General features: G+C 35.4%; 7 protein-coding genes across 7 annotated transcripts; 3 read left to right on the top strand and 4 right to left on the bottom strand.

Moving 5' to 3' along the window:
* Window positions 1–98: 98 nt before the first annotated feature.
* On the top strand, window positions 99–2,940 carry CBG23912 (the record flags this gene model as incomplete). Its single annotated transcript, XM_002647082.1, has 3 exons — window positions 99–166; window positions 228–527; window positions 2,649–2,940. 3 exons carry the CDS (start codon window positions 99–101, stop codon window positions 2,938–2,940), a joined length of 660 nt encoding a protein of 219 aa, XP_002647128.1.
* A 417-nt stretch (window positions 2,941–3,357) lies between these two features.
* Cbr-mrpl-46 lies at window positions 3,358–5,110 on the top strand (the record flags this gene model as incomplete). The annotated part of the gene is made up of 2 exons (XM_002647083.1): window positions 3,358–3,423; window positions 4,433–5,110. The coding sequence occupies 2 exons, from the start codon at window positions 3,358–3,360 to the stop codon at window positions 5,108–5,110; spliced, it is 744 nt and encodes a 247-aa protein (XP_002647129.1).
* A 2,965-nt stretch (window positions 5,111–8,075) lies between these two features.
* CBG23914 lies at window positions 8,076–9,487 on the bottom strand (the record flags this gene model as incomplete). The annotated part of the gene is made up of 4 exons (XM_045236281.1): window positions 8,076–8,162; window positions 8,229–8,355; window positions 8,614–8,718; window positions 9,366–9,487. 4 exons carry the CDS (start codon window positions 9,485–9,487, stop codon window positions 8,076–8,078), a joined length of 441 nt encoding a protein of 146 aa, XP_045091200.1.
* Window positions 9,488–10,444: 957 nt separating this feature from the next.
* Window positions 10,445–11,808, bottom strand: CBG23915 (the record flags this gene model as incomplete). The annotated part of the gene is made up of 5 exons (XM_002647085.2): window positions 10,445–10,541; window positions 10,608–10,793; window positions 10,839–10,973; window positions 11,019–11,132; window positions 11,774–11,808. 5 exons carry the CDS (start codon window positions 11,806–11,808, stop codon window positions 10,445–10,447), a joined length of 567 nt encoding a protein of 188 aa, XP_002647131.2.
* A 2,208-nt stretch (window positions 11,809–14,016) lies between these two features.
* CBG23916 lies at window positions 14,017–15,156 on the top strand (the record flags this gene model as incomplete). The annotated part of the gene is made up of 5 exons (XM_002647086.1): window positions 14,017–14,066; window positions 14,418–14,531; window positions 14,577–14,765; window positions 14,809–14,994; window positions 15,060–15,156. 5 exons carry the CDS (start codon window positions 14,017–14,019, stop codon window positions 15,154–15,156), a joined length of 636 nt encoding a protein of 211 aa, XP_002647132.1.
* A 1,449-nt stretch (window positions 15,157–16,605) lies between these two features.
* Window positions 16,606–18,282, bottom strand: CBG23917 (the record flags this gene model as incomplete). The annotated part of the gene is made up of 5 exons (XM_002647087.1): window positions 16,606–16,702; window positions 16,771–16,947; window positions 16,993–17,145; window positions 17,190–17,300; window positions 18,161–18,282. The coding sequence occupies 5 exons, from the start codon at window positions 18,280–18,282 to the stop codon at window positions 16,606–16,608; spliced, it is 660 nt and encodes a 219-aa protein (XP_002647133.1).
* A 970-nt stretch (window positions 18,283–19,252) lies between these two features.
* On the bottom strand, window positions 19,253–20,214 carry CBG23918 (the record flags this gene model as incomplete). The annotated part of the gene is made up of 2 exons (XM_002647088.1): window positions 19,253–19,415; window positions 19,922–20,214. The coding sequence occupies 2 exons, from the start codon at window positions 20,212–20,214 to the stop codon at window positions 19,253–19,255; spliced, it is 456 nt and encodes a 151-aa protein (XP_002647134.1).
* Between the last annotated feature and the right edge of the window lie 1,525 nt (window positions 20,215–21,739).

Here is a 21,739-nt window from a genome sequence, read left to right as displayed (position 1 = left end):
ATTTTATTTTTCACCTATCTTCCTTCATTTTTTCTGGTTTTTTCTCAAATTTCAGCGTTTTCCTTAATTTTCAACTTAAATTATTGAATTTTTAGGTAATGACATCACTAAACACCATGCTAAGCAGAGTTTTAGTGCAAAATTCGAGGAAAAATGTGCTGAAAAGGTTTGTGGGTCATTTTCATCCGTTTTTGTTGGTTTTTGGTTTAGAAAAATGGGTTTTCCAGCGTTTTTCTCACTCCAAACCAATTTCGGGCATTCTCCAAGACGATTTGCGCCCTGGAACTTCAAAAATCGCCACCAACCCCCAAGAAACAGGAGAATGCCCTACAGCGGTCGATTTTGGAGGAGGTTTTGGTCCATGAGAAGCAAAAACCGACTACTTTCACCGGAAAAGTGGCTGAAAAGGCGTCAAACACGTTTATGTACACTGCTGTGGTCGCTGGCGTCGGTCTGATTGGCGCTTTTATCTATGTGCTTGCCGGAGAGTTCTTCGCCCAAGATTCCCCACAAACTATCTTCAATAAGTGAGTTTTTGCAGTATTTTTGGTCATTTTAAGCTCAAAAATCATTCTAAAATCGCGATTTTCAGCCTGGAGTTGGTCTAGGAGGGTCAGACAGCCTATTTTCGCTTTTCAAGCTCCGCCTCCAAATTTTGGCCAGATTTCAGCCATTTAGGCTCATTTTGGTGGACTTTCAGTGCTAAAATTGAACTTCTCGCGATATTTTACTTCTAAAACGCCTAAAAAAGCGATTTGTGCATTTTGTCGTAAGGTTCGGTGTTTGCACAGAATTCAAGCTACAGTAACCCAGAAGCGCAGGAAAGTCGGTTTTAGGGCAGAAAATTGTAGGAAAGTTGATTTCCAGCATAAATTTGGCAGAAAATCCCTGAAAATTTTGAAAATTTTCAATTTTAGAGAAAAAATCAAAATTTTCAAAAAAAAAATTTGTTTCAGATATTTCACTTTTCCGAATTTCAAAACTTTTCTAGACATTCATTGATACGAAATTCGAATTTCCCGCAGTTTTTTACCCCCAAAACTAGGCACCACAACAAAATTTTCAAAATAGACTTTTCCCAGTTTTTATTGTTGGATTGTATTCTCCTACTTTATAGAAGTCCATTCCCAAAATTTCAGGGAAAAATCTTCATTCAATCCCGAGTTACAGCCCCTTTTATACCAGACCTCAATGTACTGAATTTCTCCTCATTTTTTTGCGGTGCGCAGAAAAGTGGGCGGGGCTTAGCTGCGGCGCGGTTTCATTGTGGCGCTATTCCGAGCGCTGTTTTTTCATCAAAATCGCATCTTGGTTTGTCGGAAAAGCAGTTTTTAGGGTAAAAAAACGAAAAGAATAAGTTTATAACATTCAGACTTCAAAATTTTACTATAATTTATTGATGTTTTGTGCAAACACCGTGGCCCATTGAAAAAAGGAAAAAAAAAACAAAAAAACCCCATGGGAGATGCGAACTTCGGTCTTCAGATCGGTGCGCGCGCCCACTAACCAGTCTGCCACCGCTGCACTTCTCTTGGAAGCAATAGATGAGAGTGAGGAAAGGACGACTTTTCATTGCCTGCCGTCTCCTTCCGGTGTTGCCTCTTTCCTATTTTTTACAAGTTGTTCCATGATAGATAAGGAAACAGACGTATAACACATTAAGGGCGTCGATAGAATTTTTTAATTATAATTGCTCTTAGTGGCAAATTTTGCGTAGAATCTTATGGTGAAAAGAAAATCGGTGGCGCTCACCTGTGTCACCTTCAAAACTTCCAAAAACTGAAAATTTTGAAAGTTTGGAATTTTCGGATGAGTATCAAAACTACTTAGAGGTATTCAATCTTTCTGAAAATTGGCAGAAGTATACACAAGACTTAGTTTTACCATAATATGCAAAAAAAAATTGGGGTCATCGCTGAAATTTTTTATTTATTTTAGCTGGAACTTTGGCTGAAAATTGTGAAACAAGGGCGTCGTTAGAATTTTGATTTTATTTCAAAATCCAATCCCCCAGTTCAAAAACTATCAGAATCCATTAAAAAATCTAATGGCGCGAACTTCCATCCAACACTTTTAGTCCACTTTGTCAGTCCCACTTCTATTTTTCGAAGTTTTCGAATCAAAATAATAAAGTTATCGAAGAACTGATAATTTCATTGGATTCAGCGTAGTCGATTACATAGGGACAAGTTCTCACCAAAAAAATAATGGGTTTCTAACGCCCGGTACAAGCCTTCAAAGATGGATTTCTGAAAAGGGGAGAAAAATTTGGTCGCCCCGCCCCCTTTCATTGCGGTGCCTACCCAAAACTCCTTTTTTTGAGCGATTCTTGCATTTTGTCGTCAAGTGTGGTGTTTGCACAGAATCGGCGCTACAGTAACCCAGAAACGCGGGAAAACCGATTTTAGGGTAGAAAAACATGGGAAATTCGATTCTTAGCATGAAATTGGCTGAAAATATCTGGAAATTTCAAAAAATTCGAATTTTGATCAGAAATTTTTTGAAAAATTAAACAACTTTGACAAAAAAATTTTTTTTGAAAATTTTCAAAAGTTCATTTTCAAGTATTTTTAGCTGTTCTAAGTGAATTTAAGCCCTTTTAAAGCGATTTTCAGCCTCCGAAACCCCTTAAAACACATTTATTCCAGAGCTCTCGCGCTGGTCCGCGAGGACGGTCGTTGTCAGGACATTTTCGGTGCCTCTATCGCAGGATTCGGCGAGGAGACGTCCCGGGGACGTCGTCGCCACGTGGCACATCACAAGTACGAAAAAGATGGAATGCAAAGAATTCGAGTGCTTTTCCATGTGAAAGGAGACCGGGATGAAGGCATTGCTCAGGCGGAAATGGAGCAACGGGATGGTGATTGGGAGTGGCGATTCCTGTATGTGGAGAACAAGCGGCGACCCAAAACCACCCATGTGCTGATTGATAATCGATAAATTATTGATTTTCTGGAAAAAATTTTTTTTTTTCGAAAAATTCCCCTTTTTACCTTTTCCCCTGTTTTTGGGTCTTTTTAATGTTAAAATTCCCTTTTAAATCGATTTTTTCACCCTGAACATTGCTTTTTCAGGTTTTTCATTGGTTTTTTTCATTAAAATTGATTTTTCCCCGAGTATACCCTTTTTCCCCCCTCAAATTGCAGGTTTTTCTGGTTTTTCTAGGTTTAAATAGCACAAGTAAATAGATTTGATTGATTTCTCATCGAAAATACGAGAAAAGTTGACCTAAAACGCTGAAAATAAAGCGAAAAAACGCTAAAGGTCGATATTTTAGCTCATGGCCTAGAACACCCAATCCCGTGTACTCCTCGAGGACAAGAGGATTTTTTATTGACTTTTCAGATTTTCAGCAATATGGAAGACGATGGATTCACATTGGTGACAGGGAAGAAGGCCGGAAAACCGGCAAATCGGGCATTTGTGAGATTTTTCGGGATTTTTTAGAAATTTAGAAAAAATTGAGAATTGAAAAAAAAATTTTTTTTTCGATTTTCTTTTGAAAACTTTTTTTCAAATTTTTAGCTATTTCAGACCGATTTTTGCAGATTTTAAAGACGAAAATTGAAATTTCCCGCTATTTTTTACCCCTCGCACGACTTTTTTCAGCGATTTGTGCATTTTGTCGTAAGGTTCGGTGTTTGCACAGAATCGGCGCTACAGTAACCCGAAGCGCGGGAAAAATAGGTTTTAGGGTAGATTTTCATAGGAATTTCGTTTTTGGCAATGAATTTTGGCGGAAAATGAGTGTTTTATCTGAAAATTAAAAAAAAAATAACTCAAAAAGTTGTTTTTTTCAAAATTTCAGTTCAAATTTCTGTTTTTGCCAAGTTTTATTCTTAAAAATCTATTTTTCCATCAAAAACCAGCCTGAAACCCACTTTTTTGCGTCTCTAACTCTCTTTTTTGGTTACTGTGGCGCCGATTTTGTGCAAACACCAAATTTGACGACAAAATGCACAAAAACACGTTTTTAGTTCAAAAAGTCAGTTCCGGGGTAGAAAAACGCGAGAGACTCGAATTTTGTTGTGAAAAATGTCCTTAAACTTCCAAAAGTCCCGAAAATTCGAAGTTTCAAAAACAGAAAATCGATTTTTCCAAAAAACCATCAATCCTAGACAATTTTCATCACAAAATTTGCGTTTCCCACCCAGTTTTACCCCTAGAACAACTAAAATATCAACTTTTTAGCATTTGGTGCATTTTTTCGTCAAATCTGGTGTTTGCACAGAATCGGCGCTACAGTAACCCAAATACCCGAAATTGAGTGTTAGAGACGCAGAAAAAAGGGTGGTAGGGTAGTTTTTGATGGGGAATTCGAATTTGACAATGAATTTCTGCAAAAATCAATATTTGACATGAAAAATCTGGAAAATTTATTTTTCAAAAAAAAAAGTTTTTTGAAAATTTTCAAAAAATTCAATTTTTCCAGAAAAAATCCGCCAACAGCACACACATCCGTGTGGATGGCTCCCTCGCCGACGTCGAAAAATCGATAACGGCCGCGACGGCGGCAATTCAAAAATCGGGTCTTGCCACGTGGCTTCAGAGACAAATCGAGCGGATTCTAGAGGAGAAAAAGGCGGGAAATTCAAACGTTCGAGTCCAAAAAATCGATAAAATCGTCTTGATCGGAAATGGGCACTTCGATTGGTCGGATCAACCGGGCGCCCATCAATTCGCACTTTTTCTCGAAATTTCTCGAATTTTCCACGTAGATTCGGTGGTTTTTCAAGACCCATGCATTTCGGAGCCGGAAAATCGATATTTGGAGCTGAAAAATGTGGAAAATCGCCAAAAAATCGATACGAAAATCGATATTGGCGACGGCGCCGATCAATTATCGATTTTTGTGCTAATCCATGGAGAACACGAGATTTTTAGCGATTTTTTGGAGCATAATTGGCTGAAAATTGCTGAAAATCAAAATTGCGTAGTGATCGGAAACAATTACGGCGGTATCGATTGGCAATTATCGATTTTTCGAAAAAATCACCCGAAAATCGATCAATTTTGGGAGAAATCGAAAATCACGCCGTTTCCGGAAATTTATAAACCCCATAACTCGGCATTCTCTAGTACTGTAATCATGTGTCCCGATTTTGAATAAATTATTGATTTTTTTGTTAATTTTGATACTTTTTGAAATTTTCAGCATAAATAAACGATTTTTGTTAATTTTCAGCAAGAAATTCGAATTCCCCGCGTTTTTTTACCCTTAAAGAAAGGTTTTCTGAGCGATTTGTGCATTTTGTCGTCAAATACGGTGTTTTCCCAAAATCGGCGCTACAGTAACCCAAAAATGACAGTTAGAGACGCAGAACAGTGGGTTTTATGGTAGTTTTTGATGGAGAATTCGAATTTGACGCTCAAAATTGATAAAAAACAAGAAAAGTTCCGGAAAATTTTTTTTCACTTTTTGAGCTCAAAAATAAGCAAAAATTCCCTTTTTTTTGAAAAACCATCGATTCTACACAATCTTCAACACAAAATTCGAATTTTCCATCTATTTTTACCCCTAAAACCACTATTTTTGAGCGATTTGTGCATTTTGTCGTAAGGTTCGGTGTTTAGGTTTGGTGTTTGCACAGAATCGGGGTGAGAGACGCAGAAAAAAGGGTTTGGGAAGTGTTTTTGATGGGGAATTCGAATTTGATGGTATTTTCAATGAAAATCGTTTTAAAAATGAAGAATTCCAGTTTTTTAAAAATAATTTTCGAAAAATCTTGATTTTTTCAAAGAAACATCAGTTTTCAAACGTTTTTATTACAAAATTCGGATTCTCCAGCTATTATTACCTCTAAGACCACTATTTTCGGGCGATTTGTGCATTTTGTCGTAAGGTTCGGTGTTAGGTTTTGTGTTTGCACAGAATCCGCGCTACAGTAACTCAAAAACCCGAAATTGAGTGTTAGAGACGCAGAAAAGTGAGTTCAAGGGTGACATTTTGCGGGGAATTCGATTTTGATAGTGAAATTGGCTGAAAATTGGAGGAATTTAAAAAAAAACTTTTTCAGCCAATTTCATTCTAAGAATCGAATTTCCCATGTTTTTCTACCCTAAAATCGAAAAAAATTTTCCCGCGTTTTTGGGTTACTGTAGCGCCGATTCTGTGCAAACACCACACTTGACGACAAAATGCAAGAATCGCTCAAAAATAGGTGTTTTGGGGGTAAAAAACTGCGGGAAATTCGAATTTTGTATCAATGAATGTCTAGAAAAGTTTTGAAATTCGGAAAAATGAAAAATCTGAAAAAAAATTTTTTTTGAAAATTTTGATTTTTTTCTAAAATTAAAAATTTTCAAAATTTTCAGGGATTTTCTGCCAAATTTATGTTTGAAATCGATTTTCTACAATTTTCTACCCTAAAACCGACTTTCCTGCGCTTCTGGGTTACTGTAGCTTGAATTCTGTGCAAACACAGAACCTTACGACAAAATGCACAAATCGCTGAAAACACTGGTTTCAGGTGTGAAAATTTGCGGAAAATTCGAATTTCGTATCAAAAAGTGTCTAGAAATGTTTTGAAATTCGGAAAATGAACATTAAAAAAAAGGTTTTTTGGAAATTTGATTATTTTTCTTAAAATTTCAGATTTTTCGGAATTTCTATTGATTTTTCGCCAAATTCATGCTTAAAATCAAATTCCCCATCGAAAACTACTTTAAAACCGACTTTCCTGCGCTTCTGGGTTACTGTAGCTTGGATTCTGTGCAAACAACAAACCGAAACACCGAACCTTACGACAAAATGCACAAATCGCTTTTTTAGGCGTTTTAGAAGTAAAATATCGCGAGAAGTTCAATTTTAGCACTGAAAGTCCACCAAAATGAGCCTAAATGGCTGAAATCTGGCCAATATTTGGAGGCGGAGCTTGAAAAGCGAAAATAGACCTCATATTTCTGTCTCTCTCTCACTTTCCCACAGTACCCTCCTCCTCTGTCCACACTATTTCTCCCATGCTCTCTAAATCTCCGTTTCTCTCTCAATTTTCCGTTTTTTTTCTATTCATTCTTATCCATATTCCCGGTCCCCATCACGACAACCATCTGAATTTTCGTTGTCTCTTTATATTTTTTCTTAATTTATTGATTTTTTCCGAATATTCACTATTAGAAATTATTCTGGAATCCATCGAATCCTATAGTGATTCTATTTGATTTTTCTGAAATTTCTAAGGTAAGCTATTTTATTGATTTTATCTAAAATACAGTCAAAATAGCCAGAAAAAAAGCCCACTTCCTGTAATTTTGGGGTATGGTTTAGAAAAAAGCGCATAACTTTTTGAAAAATCAATATTTAAAAATCATCTATATTGGAAAAAAATGTAGGGTTTGAAATTTGCCACAAAGTGATATATAATTTGTCTATATTGAACACTTTGGTTTTGAACTAGAAGCCGAAAAACAGCCGGTTAGGTCTTCGCTATTGTTGGGAATCCGGTGTGTTCCAGAAAAATGCTCATAACTTTCTTCAAAATCAATATTTTCAGAAAATCTAAAAAGCAAAATATAGGAATTGGAATTATCTACACAACAATATAAAACATGAAAAAAAATAAATTCGAATATTTCCAGGCCAATGCGATGAGAGGTACCATATCTACTGATGGGAATGGAAATCCACAAAACAAGTCAAAACACTTTGACGAAGCTCAAAAAAAACTTTTTTAATTATGGATGATAAAAATTCGAAAATTTCGTTGCTTTGTGATTTTTGTCATGTAATTTTAAAAATATATTTTCAATGAAATCACGATTATCAGAAAAACCATCAATTGTAGACAGTTTTCATTACGAATTTCGGATTCCCCGCCTATTTTTACCCCTGGAACGTCTATTTTTGGGCGTTTTGTGCATTTTGTCGTAAGGTTCGGTGTTTCGCTTAGTGTTTGCACAGAATCGGCGCTACAGTAACCCGAAAACCAGAAATTGAGAGGTAAAGACGCAGAAAAGTGGGTTTTAGGGTAGTTTTTTATGGGAAGTCCAAATCTGACCATATTTCTCACTTCCGAGCAAGTTCAAATATTTTATTGACCAATTAAAATAGTTAATTAGAGGGTAATTAGCAATATTTACACGTCTTCGCACAGTATTCCTTTCTCGTCTCCGGTGGATAGAATGTGTTGGTGCAGAATCCATTTTTCGCCCATGTTGGACAACTGAAAAATTTGAATTTTGAATTTTGGCGGGAAAAAAATTTTGGCGCCAAATTCAAAAAAACTTACTTTGGCGACGCATCCTTGCATGGTGGTTTTGGAGTTGTTGGAGTCGGCTTTTTTGTAGTCTTTGTAGTTGCAGGGGGTACTGTAGTCCTTACTGTAGTCTTTAGGAGTACAGTAGTCCTTGGGGGTACTGTAGTTTTGGTAGTTTGTGGGGGTATTGTGGTCCTTGCTGGTGTAGTTGGGACTACTGTAGTCTTTTGGGGTACGGTAACTGGGAGTACTGTAGTCCGAATGGGTACGGTAGTCCTTATAGTCGATATTATTGTAGTTTTTGGGGGTACTGTAGGGGTTACTGTAGTGTTTCCCTTACAAACCCCACAAGTCTTCGGACACTGTCTGATAATGTGTAGATGTGCAGGTATTGTTGGATTACTGTAGTTCTACTCACTTTTCATATTTATAACACATAAAACTGAACGTTGGACAATCCGGATTACGGTCAGCACAGATATTGGGGTCCAGGATACACAATCCGCAGGTTAGAGGGCATTCACTGAAACTTTCTGGACTTTCAGAACTTTCTAGAAGTTTCAAAGGGTTTTTGTTATTAAATTCGAATTCCCCATCAAAAACTACCCTTAGATGCATTTTTCTGCGTCTCTAACGCTCAATTTTAAGCTTTTGGGTTACTGTAGCGCCGATTCTGTGCAAACACCGAACCGAAGCACCGAACCTTACGACAAAATGCACAAAACGCTTAAAAACCCGCTAGGTAGGGGTAAAAATGGGCGGGAAATTCGAATTTTGCATTAAAAATGACTTAAACTCAATGGGTCCACCCAAAAACAACTACAATTTTCCGAAAATCTTAGGTTTTGTTACATATTTCAAGTTTTTCTTGTTTTATATTATCAAATCCAAATTTCCCATCAAAAACTACCTTGGAAAGCATTTTTCTGCGTCTCTCACTTGTCATTTTAGGTTTTTGGGTTACTGTAGCGCCGATTCTGTGCAAACACCGAACCGAAACACCGAACCTTACGACAAAATGCACAAATCGCCCGAAAATAGTGGTCTTAGAGGTAATAATTAGTGAGAAATTCGAATTTCACATTTAAAACTCTCTAGAATCAATAGTTTTCTAGAAAAATTCAAAAAATCGAAAAAAAAATTTTTTGAAATTTTTTTCAAAATTCTCACTTTTTAATATTCGGCTCACTACACAAATCCACCATATCCGTACAAGTAAATAATTCATCCATACATTGCTCAGCGTTAAAATAATCAACGAAAAATACAGTAAGAATCAGGAATTTCAGCATTTTCAGACAATTTTTTTCAATTTTTGAGGTTAAATGTTTTTTGATTTGATAAATGATGCCTTATCATTTTCAGAGAGCTTAAATGATAAGAAAAAGTTAACAAATACACCTAAAAATGATGTGAGAATAAAAATGATATCATTTTGGTTAGTGCAACTCCATTTCGACAGGTAAACTGTCTTAAAATGACATTTTCTCCCGGAAAATCAAATTTCCGGAAGTCTTGACTGCGAAATTTGGAATTCCCGCGTATTTTTACACCTGTCTAGCTGGTTTTTAGGCGATTTGTGCATTTTGTCGTAAGGTTCGGTGTTTCGGTTTAGTGTTTGCACAGAATCGGCGCTACAGTACCCCAAAAAGCCGGAAATGAGAGCTAGAGACGCAGGAAAACGGGTTTCAATGTAGATTTTGACGGGGAATTCGAATTTCATAACCAAAAGCTATAAAAATGAGAAACAAAGTATCAAAAATTGCGATTTTCTAGAAATTTAGGGTATTTTACCTATAATACGCGTTTAGAGGTAATTCTTAGTAATAAATTCAAATTTTGCTGCAATTCTTAATCCGGAACTTGATTTTCCGCAACGAATTTACCGTTTTCTGCATTTCGTCGTAAGATGTGATGTCAAAAGTTCATTTTTTGCGAACAAAAATCAAAAAATGCGGTTTTCTTATTGATTTTGGGCAATTTCTGATGCAAAATTCGAATTCCCCACCTATTTTTACCCCTAAACGTTTATTTTTGAGCGTTTTCTGCATTTTGTCGTAAGGTTCGGTGTTTCGATTGGCGTATACACAGACTACAGTAACCCAAAAACCCAAAATTGAGAGTTAGAGGCGCAGAAAAATGCGCCCTATGCTAGTTTTTAATGAGAAATTTGAATCTGAAACTTATTTTCAAATTAGAGCACTTTCAAAGTATTTATTGACCAATTAAAATATTTAATTAGAGGGTAATTAGCAATATTTACAAGTTTTGGCACAATATTCTTTTCTCTTCTCCGGTGGATAGAATGTGTTGGTACAGAATCCATTTTTTGCCCATCCGACACAACTGGAAAATTCAAAATTTGAATTTTTGGCGGGAAAAAAATTTTGGCGCTAAATTCCAAAAACTTACTTTGGCGACGCATCCTTGCATGGTGGTTTTGGAGTTGTTGGGGTCGGCTTTTTTGTAGTTTTTGTAGTTGGTGGGGGTACTGTAGTCCTTACTGTAGTCTTTAGGAGTACAGTAGTCCTTGGGGGAACTGTAGTCCGTGGAACTATTGTAGTTCCATTACAAACCCCACAACTGAGTGGACATTGTCTGGAAATCGGGACATCTCGGCACACAGACAGATACCGTACTCACATTGCTAATCCATCACTGCAGGGCTTGGAAAATTGGGGACATTCTATTAAATGGTCCACACAATCAGAGATTACTGTAGTCCTTGGTAATACTGTACTAGCTTTCTTACAAGTACCACACGTTTTCGGGCAGATTCTAAAAAGTTAGACGTGCAGGGTTTCTTTTGGATTACTGTAGTACCCCTGGTATTTCACAAAGTCACACTGGTTGGGAAATTTGTCACACTCCAAATTGGTATCCATACACAGGTTGGGGTCCGTCCGGTGGCAGATTTCACAGGTTAGAGGGCATTGGCTGAAAATTTGAAGATTTTAAGTGTTAAATTCAGATTCCCCACGAAATTCCACCCTAGATTGCCTTTTTCTGCGTCGGAAACTCTCAATTTTGAGTTTTTGGGTTACGGTAGCACCGATTCTGTGCAAACACCAAACCAAAACACCGAACCACATGACGAAATGAATAAAAAGCCCGAAAACCGGCTAGGTAGGCGTAAAAATGAGTGGGAAATTTAAATTTTGTAATAAAAATTATCAAAAAACTTTGAAAAATCGGCTAGGGGATTTTCGAAAAAACAATTTTCTCAAAATTTTGGATTTTTGGATTTTTCGGGACTTTTTGAAGAATTGTAATTGTCAAGTTTAAATTTTCCGCAAAATTTCACTCTAGAATGCTTTTTTCTGCGTCTCTAACTCTCAATTTTTAGTTTTCGGGTTACTGTAGCGCCGATTCTGTGCAAACACCAAACCAAAACACCGAACTTTACGACAATATGCACAAAACGCTAAAAACCGACTATTTCGGGGTAAAAATGGGTGGGAAATCCGAATTTCGTAGTGGCAACCTCCAAAAATGTGATGTTTCAGTAGAAAATGGAATTTTAAGACCACTGTTTGGCTTAAAATCCTTAAAAATCAATAATTTTCGCTACAAATTACCTCTGAATCATTCCAATATCACAATTGCTCTTCATATCTGGACAAGTGATTATAGAATCTATACAAGTTTCAGATTTTACTGAAAATATCAAAAAATGGAGAATAATTAGGAATTTCAGCATTTTTAAAATGTGATTTTTAGGTTTTTTTTGGGTGTATTTCATAGTGATAAATTGGCTTATCAATTGGGAATTTTTGTGGGTAAAAGGGCGGGAAAATTGAAAGAAAGAAGTGATAAGACAATTAAAAAGTGATGTAGGTGTGCCCACCTTCACATCTAAACAATTTTGGAAGGCTTCGAAAACTTAAAATCCAATTTTCAGACTGAAAATGAAATTTTTAGACATTTTAAACACAAAATTCGGATTCTCCGCCTATTTTTACCTCCATCTAGCTGGTTTTTAGACGTTTTGTGCATATTGTCGTAAGGTTCGGTGTTTCGGTTGGTGTTTGCACAGAATCGGCGCTACAGTAACCCGAAAACGCAGAAAAATTGGTTTTAAGGTAGAAGTTTATGAGAAATTTGATTTTCAGCATGAATTTTGTGGAAAATTGAGAATTTGAGCTGAAAATTTTGAGAAAATTCAAATAAAATTAAAATTTCAAAACAATTTTTTTCTCGAAATTTGAAATATTCCCATTTTCCCGGGAAACCATCAATTCTAAACAATTTCCATTTCAAAATTCGAGTTTCCTGCGCTTTTTTACCCCTAACACAACTATTTATAATCGATTTGTGCATTTTGTCGCCAGGTTCGGTGTTTCGGTTTGGTTTTTGCACAGAATCGGCGCTACAGTACCCCAAAAAGCCGGAAATGAGAGTTAGAAACTCAGAAAAATGCATTCTAAGGTAGTTTTTTATGGGAAATTTGAATTTGATAACCGAAATTTGCTAAAACTCCAAAAATTCCAAGAAATTCGGAAATTCCGAAAATCTATGTTTTTGTAATTTTTCGAAATGTTCTTTGGACAGGCTTAAAGTCATAATCTGTCTTTCATATCAGTCAAAAAGTGCCAAAAAAATCAAAAATGTTGATAGGACGAAAAATGATGTGATTTTTTGATTTGGAAGCAAAAAAAAATAAAATATGGGGTTTTCGGAGTTTCTGATTTCCCAAAAGCAAAAAAATACTAGAAAATTCAGATTTCCCATCAAAAACTACTCTAGAACAAATTTTTCTGCGCCTCTAACTCTCAATTTCGAGTTTTTGGGTTACTGTAGCTTCTTTTCTGTGCAAACACCAAACCAAAACACCGAACTTTACGACAAAATGCACAAATCGCTCGAAAATAGTCGTTTTAGGGGTAAAAATATGTGGAAATTTCGAATTTGACGATTAAATATATCCAGGATCAGTGGTTTTCCGGGAAAATAGGAATTTTTGAAAAACGTTACGGATTTTTGAATTTTCTTAAAATTTTCGAGGAACTTTATTGTCAGATTCGAATTTCCCACAAACTGTGTGTACTGGGGTACTGTATTGCATTCGAATTCGAATTTCGGGCAATCCGTGTTAAAATCATAGCATTGATTGGGATCCGGTGTACACAATCCACAGGTTAGAGGGCATTTTCTGGAATTTCTAGAAGTTTTAAAGAATTTTAACTGTCAAATTTGAATTTCCCATCAAAAACTACCCTATAATGCATTTTTCTGCGTTTCTAACTCTCAATTTTGGGTTACTGTAGCGCCGATTCTGTGCAAACACAAAACCCAAACACCGAACCTTACGACAAAATGCACAACTCGCTCAAAAACAGTCGTTTTAGGAGTAAAAATAGATGGGGAATTTGAATTTTAACATGAAAATTGTCTGGAATAACTTGTTTTCTAGAAAATTATGATTTTCAGAAAATTCAGAAAAAAACCAAAAATATTTTTTTTCGGTTTTTCTGTTTTACAGAGTTTCTAGGGGTAGAAAACTACGAGAAACACGAATTTGACACTTTCAGCTCTCAAAATTTGAATTTTGACCCCAAAAAAATCAATTTTTGATCTTGAAAATCAAAAAAATTTCAACGAAACTTTTTTTGGTGGGCGTACGTCGTGTACATCATTTTTCCTATTTTTTCTTATCACTTCCGTGATTTTCTGGTCTTTTTTCCTGATAAAAAATTAGTACAAAGTACTGGGTTAGACGAACCGAAAATCAGATTTTTCGAAAAAATGGTTTTTCTAATTTTTTTTGATTTTTTCGATTTTCTCGCCTACCGTATACTCTGAACTATGTGTGGATACGATAATGTCATGTGCGGATAGCAAAGACTACTGTAGGGATGACTATTTTAGAAAGTAAGAAATTTTAGGGCGCGAAAAAATTAAAATTTTTTTTTTTATTTTGAAAAAAATTTTTTTTCGAAAATTTCAAATTTCCCGGAAAACTGCTGATCCTAATCAATTTTTACTGCGAAATTCAAATTCGCCGCCTATTTTTACCTCTATCTAGCCGATTTTTAGGCGATTTGTGCATTTCGTCGTATGGTTCGGTGTTTCGGTTGGTGTTTGCACACAGAATCGGCGCTACCGTAACCCAAAAAGCCAAAATTAAGAGATAGAGGCACAGAAAAATGTATAATAGGGTAGTTTTTGATGGGAAATTCAAATTTGACAGTTAAAATTCTTAAAAACTTCTAGAACTTCCAGAAAATGCCCTCTAACCTGTGGATTGTGTACACCGGATCCCAATCAATGCTATGATTTTAACACAGACTGTTCGAAATTCGAATTCGAATGCAATACAGTACCCCAGTACACACAGTAAGCCAAAAAAATTACAGTAAACCTGCACATCTAACTTTTCAGACAGTGTCCGAAAACGTGTGGAAATTGTGATGACAGAACTACAGTTACAGTACCAGGGAAAACTACAGTAATTCCAACAACTCTTGAGAGAACTACAGTACCTGCAAGGACTACAGTAATCCCTGATTGTGTGGACCATTTAATAGAATGTCCCCAATTTTCCAAGCCCTGCAGTGATGGATTAGCAATGTGAGTATGGTATCTGTCTGTGTCCAAACGTCCCGATTTCCAGACAATGTCCACTCAGTTGTGGGGTTTGTAATGGAACTACAATAGTTCCACGGACCACAGTACCCCCAAGGACTACAGTACTCCTAAAGACTACAGTAAGGACTACAGTACCCCCACCAACTACAAAAACTACAAAAAAGCCGACTCCAACAACTCCAAAACCACCATGCAAGGATGCGTCGCCAAAGTGAGTTTTAGAAATTGGCGCCAAAACTTGTATTTTTGAAAATTTCCAAATTTCCAAATTTTCAGTTGTCCAACATGGGCGAAAAATGGATTCTGCACCAACACATTCTATCCACCGGAGAAGAGAAAAGAATACTGTGCCAAAACTTGTAAATATTGCTAATTACCCTCTAATTAACTATTTTAATTTGTCAATAAATTATTTGAACTTGCTCGGAAGTGAGAAATATGGTCAGATTTGGAATTCCCATAAAAAACTACCCTAAAACCCACTTTTCTGCGTCTCTACCTCTCAATTTCTGGTTTTCGGGTTACTGTAGCGCCGATTCTGTGCAAACACTAAGCGAAACACCGAACCTTACGACAAAATACACAAATCGTCCAAAGATGATGGTTTTAGAGATAAAAATAGGTGGGGAATCCGATTTTTGCATTAAAAATCACCAAAAATCAATAATTTGTCCAGAAAATGGCAAATTTTGAATGTTGTCTCCTAAAAAGGAAATTTGGACATCATATCTCACGACAAAATTAAGAAAACCCTGAATTCATTGTGAAAAATGAAACTTTGAACGAATGTTATCAAAAAATCCGAATTTGCTGACAAAAACTACGACTCGACGCAATTTATAGGTGACAATATCATAAATTTTCAGAAAACCCCAATTTTTAGAGCATTTTTTTTTGAATTTTCATAGGTTTTTGTTATCAAATTCGAATTCTCCTTCAAAAATTACGCTAAAACGCATTTTGCTGCGTCTCTAACTCTCATTTCCGGCTTTTCGGGGTACTGTAACGCGAACAGGCGCATAACTTGGCTCAAAATTGAGCTAGATAAATTTTAAAAAATAGAAAATGCAGAAAACGTTATGCTGAGCAATTTTACAATTTACAATATTCGTCGAGCTTCTCTAGTTTTTCAGATAAGCGCCTTTAAACAAGGGGGGGGGAGGGGCGCAGAGAAGCTAGACACTCTAGCTGTCTGCGTCTCTATCTCAGGAACCATGTGAGATATCAAAAAGCTACAAACTACAAAATGACTCAGCATAAAGTTTCCAACATTTTCCATGTTTCAAAATCAATCTAGCTCAATTCTGAGCCAAGTTACAGCTCATTGAAAAAAACCATGATTTATCTTCAAAATTTTTGCTTATCAGATAGGAAGCGTTGCATTCTAGGCTAGTTTTTAATGCTGAATCCAAATCTGACACAATTTTTCACTTCCGAGCAAGTTCAAATAATTTATTGACTAATTAAAATAGTTAATTAGAGGGTAATTAGCTATATTTACACGTCTTCGCACAGTATATCAGAAAAACCATCAATTGTAGACAGTTTTCATTACGAATTTCGGATTCTCCGCCTATTTTTACCCCTGGAACGTCTATTTTTGCGCGTTTTGTGCATTTTGTCGTAAGGTTCGGTGTTCCGGTTGGTGTTTGCACAGAATCGGCGCTACAGTAACCCGAAAACCAGAAATTGAGAGGTAGAGACGCAGAAAAGTGGGTTTTAAGCTAGTTTTTAATGCTGAATCCAAATTCGACACAATTTTTCACTTTAGAGCAAGTTCAAATAATTTATTGACCAATTAAAATATTTAATTAGAGGGTAATTAGCAATATTTACAAGTTTTGGCACAATATTCTTTTCTCTTCTCCGGTGGATAGAATGTGTTGGTGCAGAATCCATTTTTCGCCCATCCAACGCAACTGAAAAATTTGAATTTTGAATTTTTGGCGGCGAAAAAAATTTTGGCGCCAATTTCAAAAAAACTCACTTTGGCGACGCATCCTTGCATGGTGGTTTTGGAGTTGTTGGGGTCGGCTTTTTTGTAGTTTGAGGGGGTACTGTAGTTCTCATAAGCGTTGTTGGAGCTACTATGATTGTTTGGGGTTCAGTGGTCCTTGGGACTACTGTAGTTCCATTACAAATCCCACAACTCAATGGACATTGTCTGGAAATCGGGACATCTCGGCACACAGACAGATACCGTACTCACAATGCTAATCCATCGCTACAGGGCTTAGAAAATTGGGGACATTCTATTAAATGGTCCACACAATCAGGGATTACTGTAGTTCTTAGAGGTACTGTAGTTCTTGGAACTACTGTACTACCATCCTTACAAGTACCACAAGTTTTTGGACACTGTCTGAAAATTGGATATGCAGGTTTTCCTGGATTACTGTAGCTCACTTCTGATAATCCTCTTGAGAACATTGAATTGAGAATGTTTCACACTCCAAATTGGTGTCCATACAAAGATTGGGATCCTGTTGACAGACTCCACAGGTTAGGGGGCATTGGCTGGAAAATTTAAGGGTCAAATTTGAACTTCCCATCAAAAACTACTCTAGAGTGCATTTTTCTGCGTCTCTAACTCTTTTTTTGGGTTACTGTAGCGCCGATTCTGTGCAAACACCAAACTCAAACACCGAACCTTACGACAAAATGCACAAATTCTCTAAAAACTATTTATCCAAGGGTAAAAATAAGCGAGAAATTCGAATTTCGTAGTAAAAATTGTTTAAAACCTTTGAAAAATTGGCTAGGGGCTTTTTGAAAAATGACAATTTTCACAAAATTTTTGGTTTTTGGATTTTCTGGATATTTTTGAAGGATTGTGATTGTCAAATTTGGATTTCCCACATAATTTCACTTCAGAATGCATTTTTCTGCGTCTCTAACTCTCATTTTTGAGTTTTCGGGTTACTGTAGCGCCGATTCTGTGCAAACACGAAACCCAAACACCGAACCTTACAAAAAAATGCACAAATCGCTCAAAAACCAGCTAGCAAGGGGTAAAAATAGGCGGGAAATTCAAATTTCGCGGTAAAAATCGTTTAAGATAGATGGTTATTCAGAAAATGCTGATTTTCTATTTAAAAATAAAATTTAAAACGCTCTAAATCGAAAAATAGTGTCAGATCCGAATTCCCCACAAAATCTCACTCCAGAATGCTTTTTTCTGCGTCTCTAACTCTCAATTTTGAATTTTCGGGTTACTGTAGCGCCGATTCTGTGCAAACACCGAAGCCAAACACCGAACCTTACGACAAAATGCACAAATCGCTCAAAAACCAGCTAGCAAGTGGTTAAAATAGGCGGGGAATTCGAATTTTTAGTTAAAAACTGCTCAAAATCAATATTTTTCTTTGAAAATTTACCTTTGAACTGACTCGTCTAGGCAAAAAGTCTTCAAGTCTGGACAAGTTAGTATAGAATCCAAGCATGGTCCAGATTTCACAGAAAATATGAAAAAACTCAGAAAAATCAAGAATTTTATCATTTTTTGTGGTGAAAATCGATGGTTTTCAGGTTCTATTGTGTGTATTTTATATGTTCTTATCAGTGGGGAAAAAATTGAAAATCAAAGATATAAAAAATTAGAATTGTAATGGAAAATGATGTGTTTATTGGTGTCCACCTACACAAGAAAAAAATTCCAAAAAATCAGAAATTTCTGGTTTAAACTTTCTCGAAAACTGCAAATTTTTATCAAAAAACTACAAAATTTAATAATTTTTTTTCGAAAAACTCCAATTTTGCGGGAAAACCACAAATTCTAAAGAATTTTACTATCAAAATTCAAAATCTCCGCATGTTTTCACCCCTAAAAGATTTTTATTGAGCGATTTGTGCATTCTGTCGTAAGGTTCGGTGTTTGGGTTCGGTGTTTGCACAGGATCGGCGCTACAGTAACCCAAAAACCCAAAATTGAGAGTTGGAGACGCAGAAACATGCATGCTAGAGTAGTTTTTCATGGGAAATTTGAATTTGACAATTTGACAATCAAATTCCTCAAAAACGTCCAGAAATGTTGAAAATCCAAAATGTTTTTTGAAAATTCCTATTTTCCCGGAAAACCACGAATCATAGAAAGTTTTAATTGCAAAATTCGAATTCTCCGCATGTTTTTACCCCTGAAACAACTGTTTTTGAGCGATTTGTGCATTCTGTCGGAAGGTTCGGTGTTTGGGTTCGGTGTTTGCACAGAATCGGCGCTACAGTAACCCAAAAAAGAGAGCTAGAGACGCAGAAAAATGTATTGTTGGGTAGTTTTTGATGGAGAATGCGATTTTCCTAATAATTATATAATTAGAATAAGATAAAGCCCTGAAAATTGCAATTTTTAAGAAAAAAAAACATAAAAAGTCATATTTATTGCTTGAAAAATAGTCAAAAGACCACCAAAAAATGCACATTTTACATCAAAAAATTTCAAAATTTCCATATTTTTCATTAATTGGGCAATTAGACTAATTAGCTGGGAACTTTTGGACCCATTCCTCGAAAAGAGCAACAGCATCGTCCTTTCCACGTTCAGTGACGTCGGCACGAGCATCATGGAGCAATTCTCCGGCAGAATTGATCAATTTGAATGCTGGGATGGTTGGGACCTCGTACTTCTTGAGGAACTCTCTAAAAATCAAAATAATTGAAAAATTTGAATTTGGCGGGACATTTGGGTCTGGAAAATTTTAATTTTGAGCTGTTTTGGGTCATAACATTCTTCAAAATCAAGATTTTTGAAAAATTCAAATTGGATACTGTAGACTTTGAAGCTATTAATAGAATTTTGAAATTTTCAAAAAATTAACAGTTTTGTAGAGAATTTCAAAATCTACATTTTCCAACTTGAATTTTTATAAAATGTTGATTTTGAAGAAAGTTAGATGTTTTTTGCTTATAACTTTCTTCAAAATCGACATTTTCAAAAAATTCGGAAAGGATACTGTAGATCATGAAAATTTCTTCATTTTCAGCATTTTAAAAATTCACTTTTATCAATTTGAATCTCCCAAAAAGCTTGATTTTGAAGAAAGTTAGAAGCCAAATTTCAACTATGGTCAAATCTTGAGGCGTAACTCAATTCAAAATCAATATTTTTCCAAAATTCAAATTGGATACTGTAGTTCCCAACCCACTGGATTCTCTCATCCCCAAATGGAATGGCAACCCATTCTCCTCCATGCTCCAAATACTCCAACAAGTCCTCCTTCTCCCTATCTCTCGAGACCAACACAATTTCAATATCCTTCCCAGCCGCTTTCAGTGCCTCATAGAATCTTTTGAGTTTTGGAGTAAATTGACGGCAAGAACCACACCACATGGCTGAGAAATAGAGTCCGACGATTTTCTTATCCTTTAGGGCTTCTTCCGCATTGATTTCCTCCCCTTTTTGGTTGATAAGGGCTTTTCCAGCGAATAATTGAGACATTTTCTGGAAGAAACTAGAATTTTCAGGTTGAAACTGTTGAGAATTGTTAAAATAAAGAACGGATTTGAATTCCCCATCAGAAACTACCCCTGAATGCATTTTTCTGCATCTCATACTCTCTTTTTGGGTTACTGTAGCGGCGATTCTGTGCAAACACCGAACCGAAACACCGAAGCTTACGACAAAACGCACGATTCGCTCAAAAATAGTGTTTTTAAAAGTAAAAATATGCGGGAAACTCAAATTTTTTGTTCACAATTGGCTATAATTGATGGTTTTCGGGGAAAATTAGAATTTTCTAAATAGTCAGAAATTCAGAAATTCCAAAATTTAGTAATTCAGAAATTCAGAAATTCAGAAATTCAGATTCAGAAATTCAGAAATTCAGAAATTCAGAAATACAGAAATTCAGAAATTCAGAAATTCAGAAATTCAGAAATTCAGAAATTCAGAAATTCAGAAATTCAGAAATTCGGAAATTCAGAAATTCAGAAATACAGAAATTCAGAAATTCAGAAATTCAGAAATTCAGAAATTCAGAAATACAGAAATTCAGAAATTCAGAAATTCAGAAATACAGAAATTCCAAAATTTAGTAATTCAGAAATTCAGAAATTCAGAAATACAGAAATTCAGAAATTCAGAAATACAGAAATTCAGAAATACAGAAATTCAGAAATTCAGAAATACAGAAATTCAGAAATTCAGAAATTCAGAAATTCAGAAATTCAGAAATTCAGAAATTCGGAAATTCAGAAATTCAGAAATTCAGAAATTCAGAAAATCGGAAATTAGAAATTCAGAAATTCAGAAATTCAGAAATTCAGAAATTCAGAAATTCAGAAATTCAGAAATACAGAAATTCCAAAATTTAGTAATTCAGAAATTCAGAAATTCAGAAATACAGAAATTCAGAAATTCAGAAATACAGAAATTCAGAAATACAGAAATTCAGAAATTCAGAAATTCAGAAATTCAGAAATTCAGAAATTCAGTAATTCAGTAATTCAGAAATTCAGATATTCAGAAATTTAGAAATTCCGATATTCAGAAATTCCAAAATTCTGAAATTCAGAAATTCAGAAATTCAGTAATTCAGAAATTCAGATATTCAGAAATTTAGAAATTCCGATATTCAGAAATTCCAAAATTCTGAAATTCAGAAATTCAGAAATTCAGTAATTCAGAAATTCAGATATTCAGAAATTTAGAAATTCCGATATTCAGAAATTCAGAAATTTAGAAATTCAGAAATTCAGAAATTCAGATATTCAGAAATTCTGGAATTCAGAAATTCAGAAATTCAGAAATTCAGAAATTCAGATATTCAGAAATTCAGAAATTCAGAAATTCAGAATTTTCAGAAATTCAGAAATTCTGGAATTCGGAATTTTGGAATTCGAGCGTAATACATTTTGTCGCAAAGACTGAAAGAGATCAAAACTTTTGAAAAATTGAAGAAAAAAAAATTAGAAACAGTAACTTTTCGGTTCTCGAGTTCATAATTTTTCCAGAAATTTCTAAA

This window comes from Caenorhabditis briggsae (assembly GCF_000004555.2).
Source record: "Caenorhabditis briggsae complete genome, chrIV, whole genome shotgun sequence".
Taxonomy (NCBI): domain Eukaryota; kingdom Metazoa; phylum Nematoda; class Chromadorea; order Rhabditida; family Rhabditidae; genus Caenorhabditis; species Caenorhabditis briggsae.
This window is presented reverse-complemented; position numbering and strand designations above follow the sequence as displayed.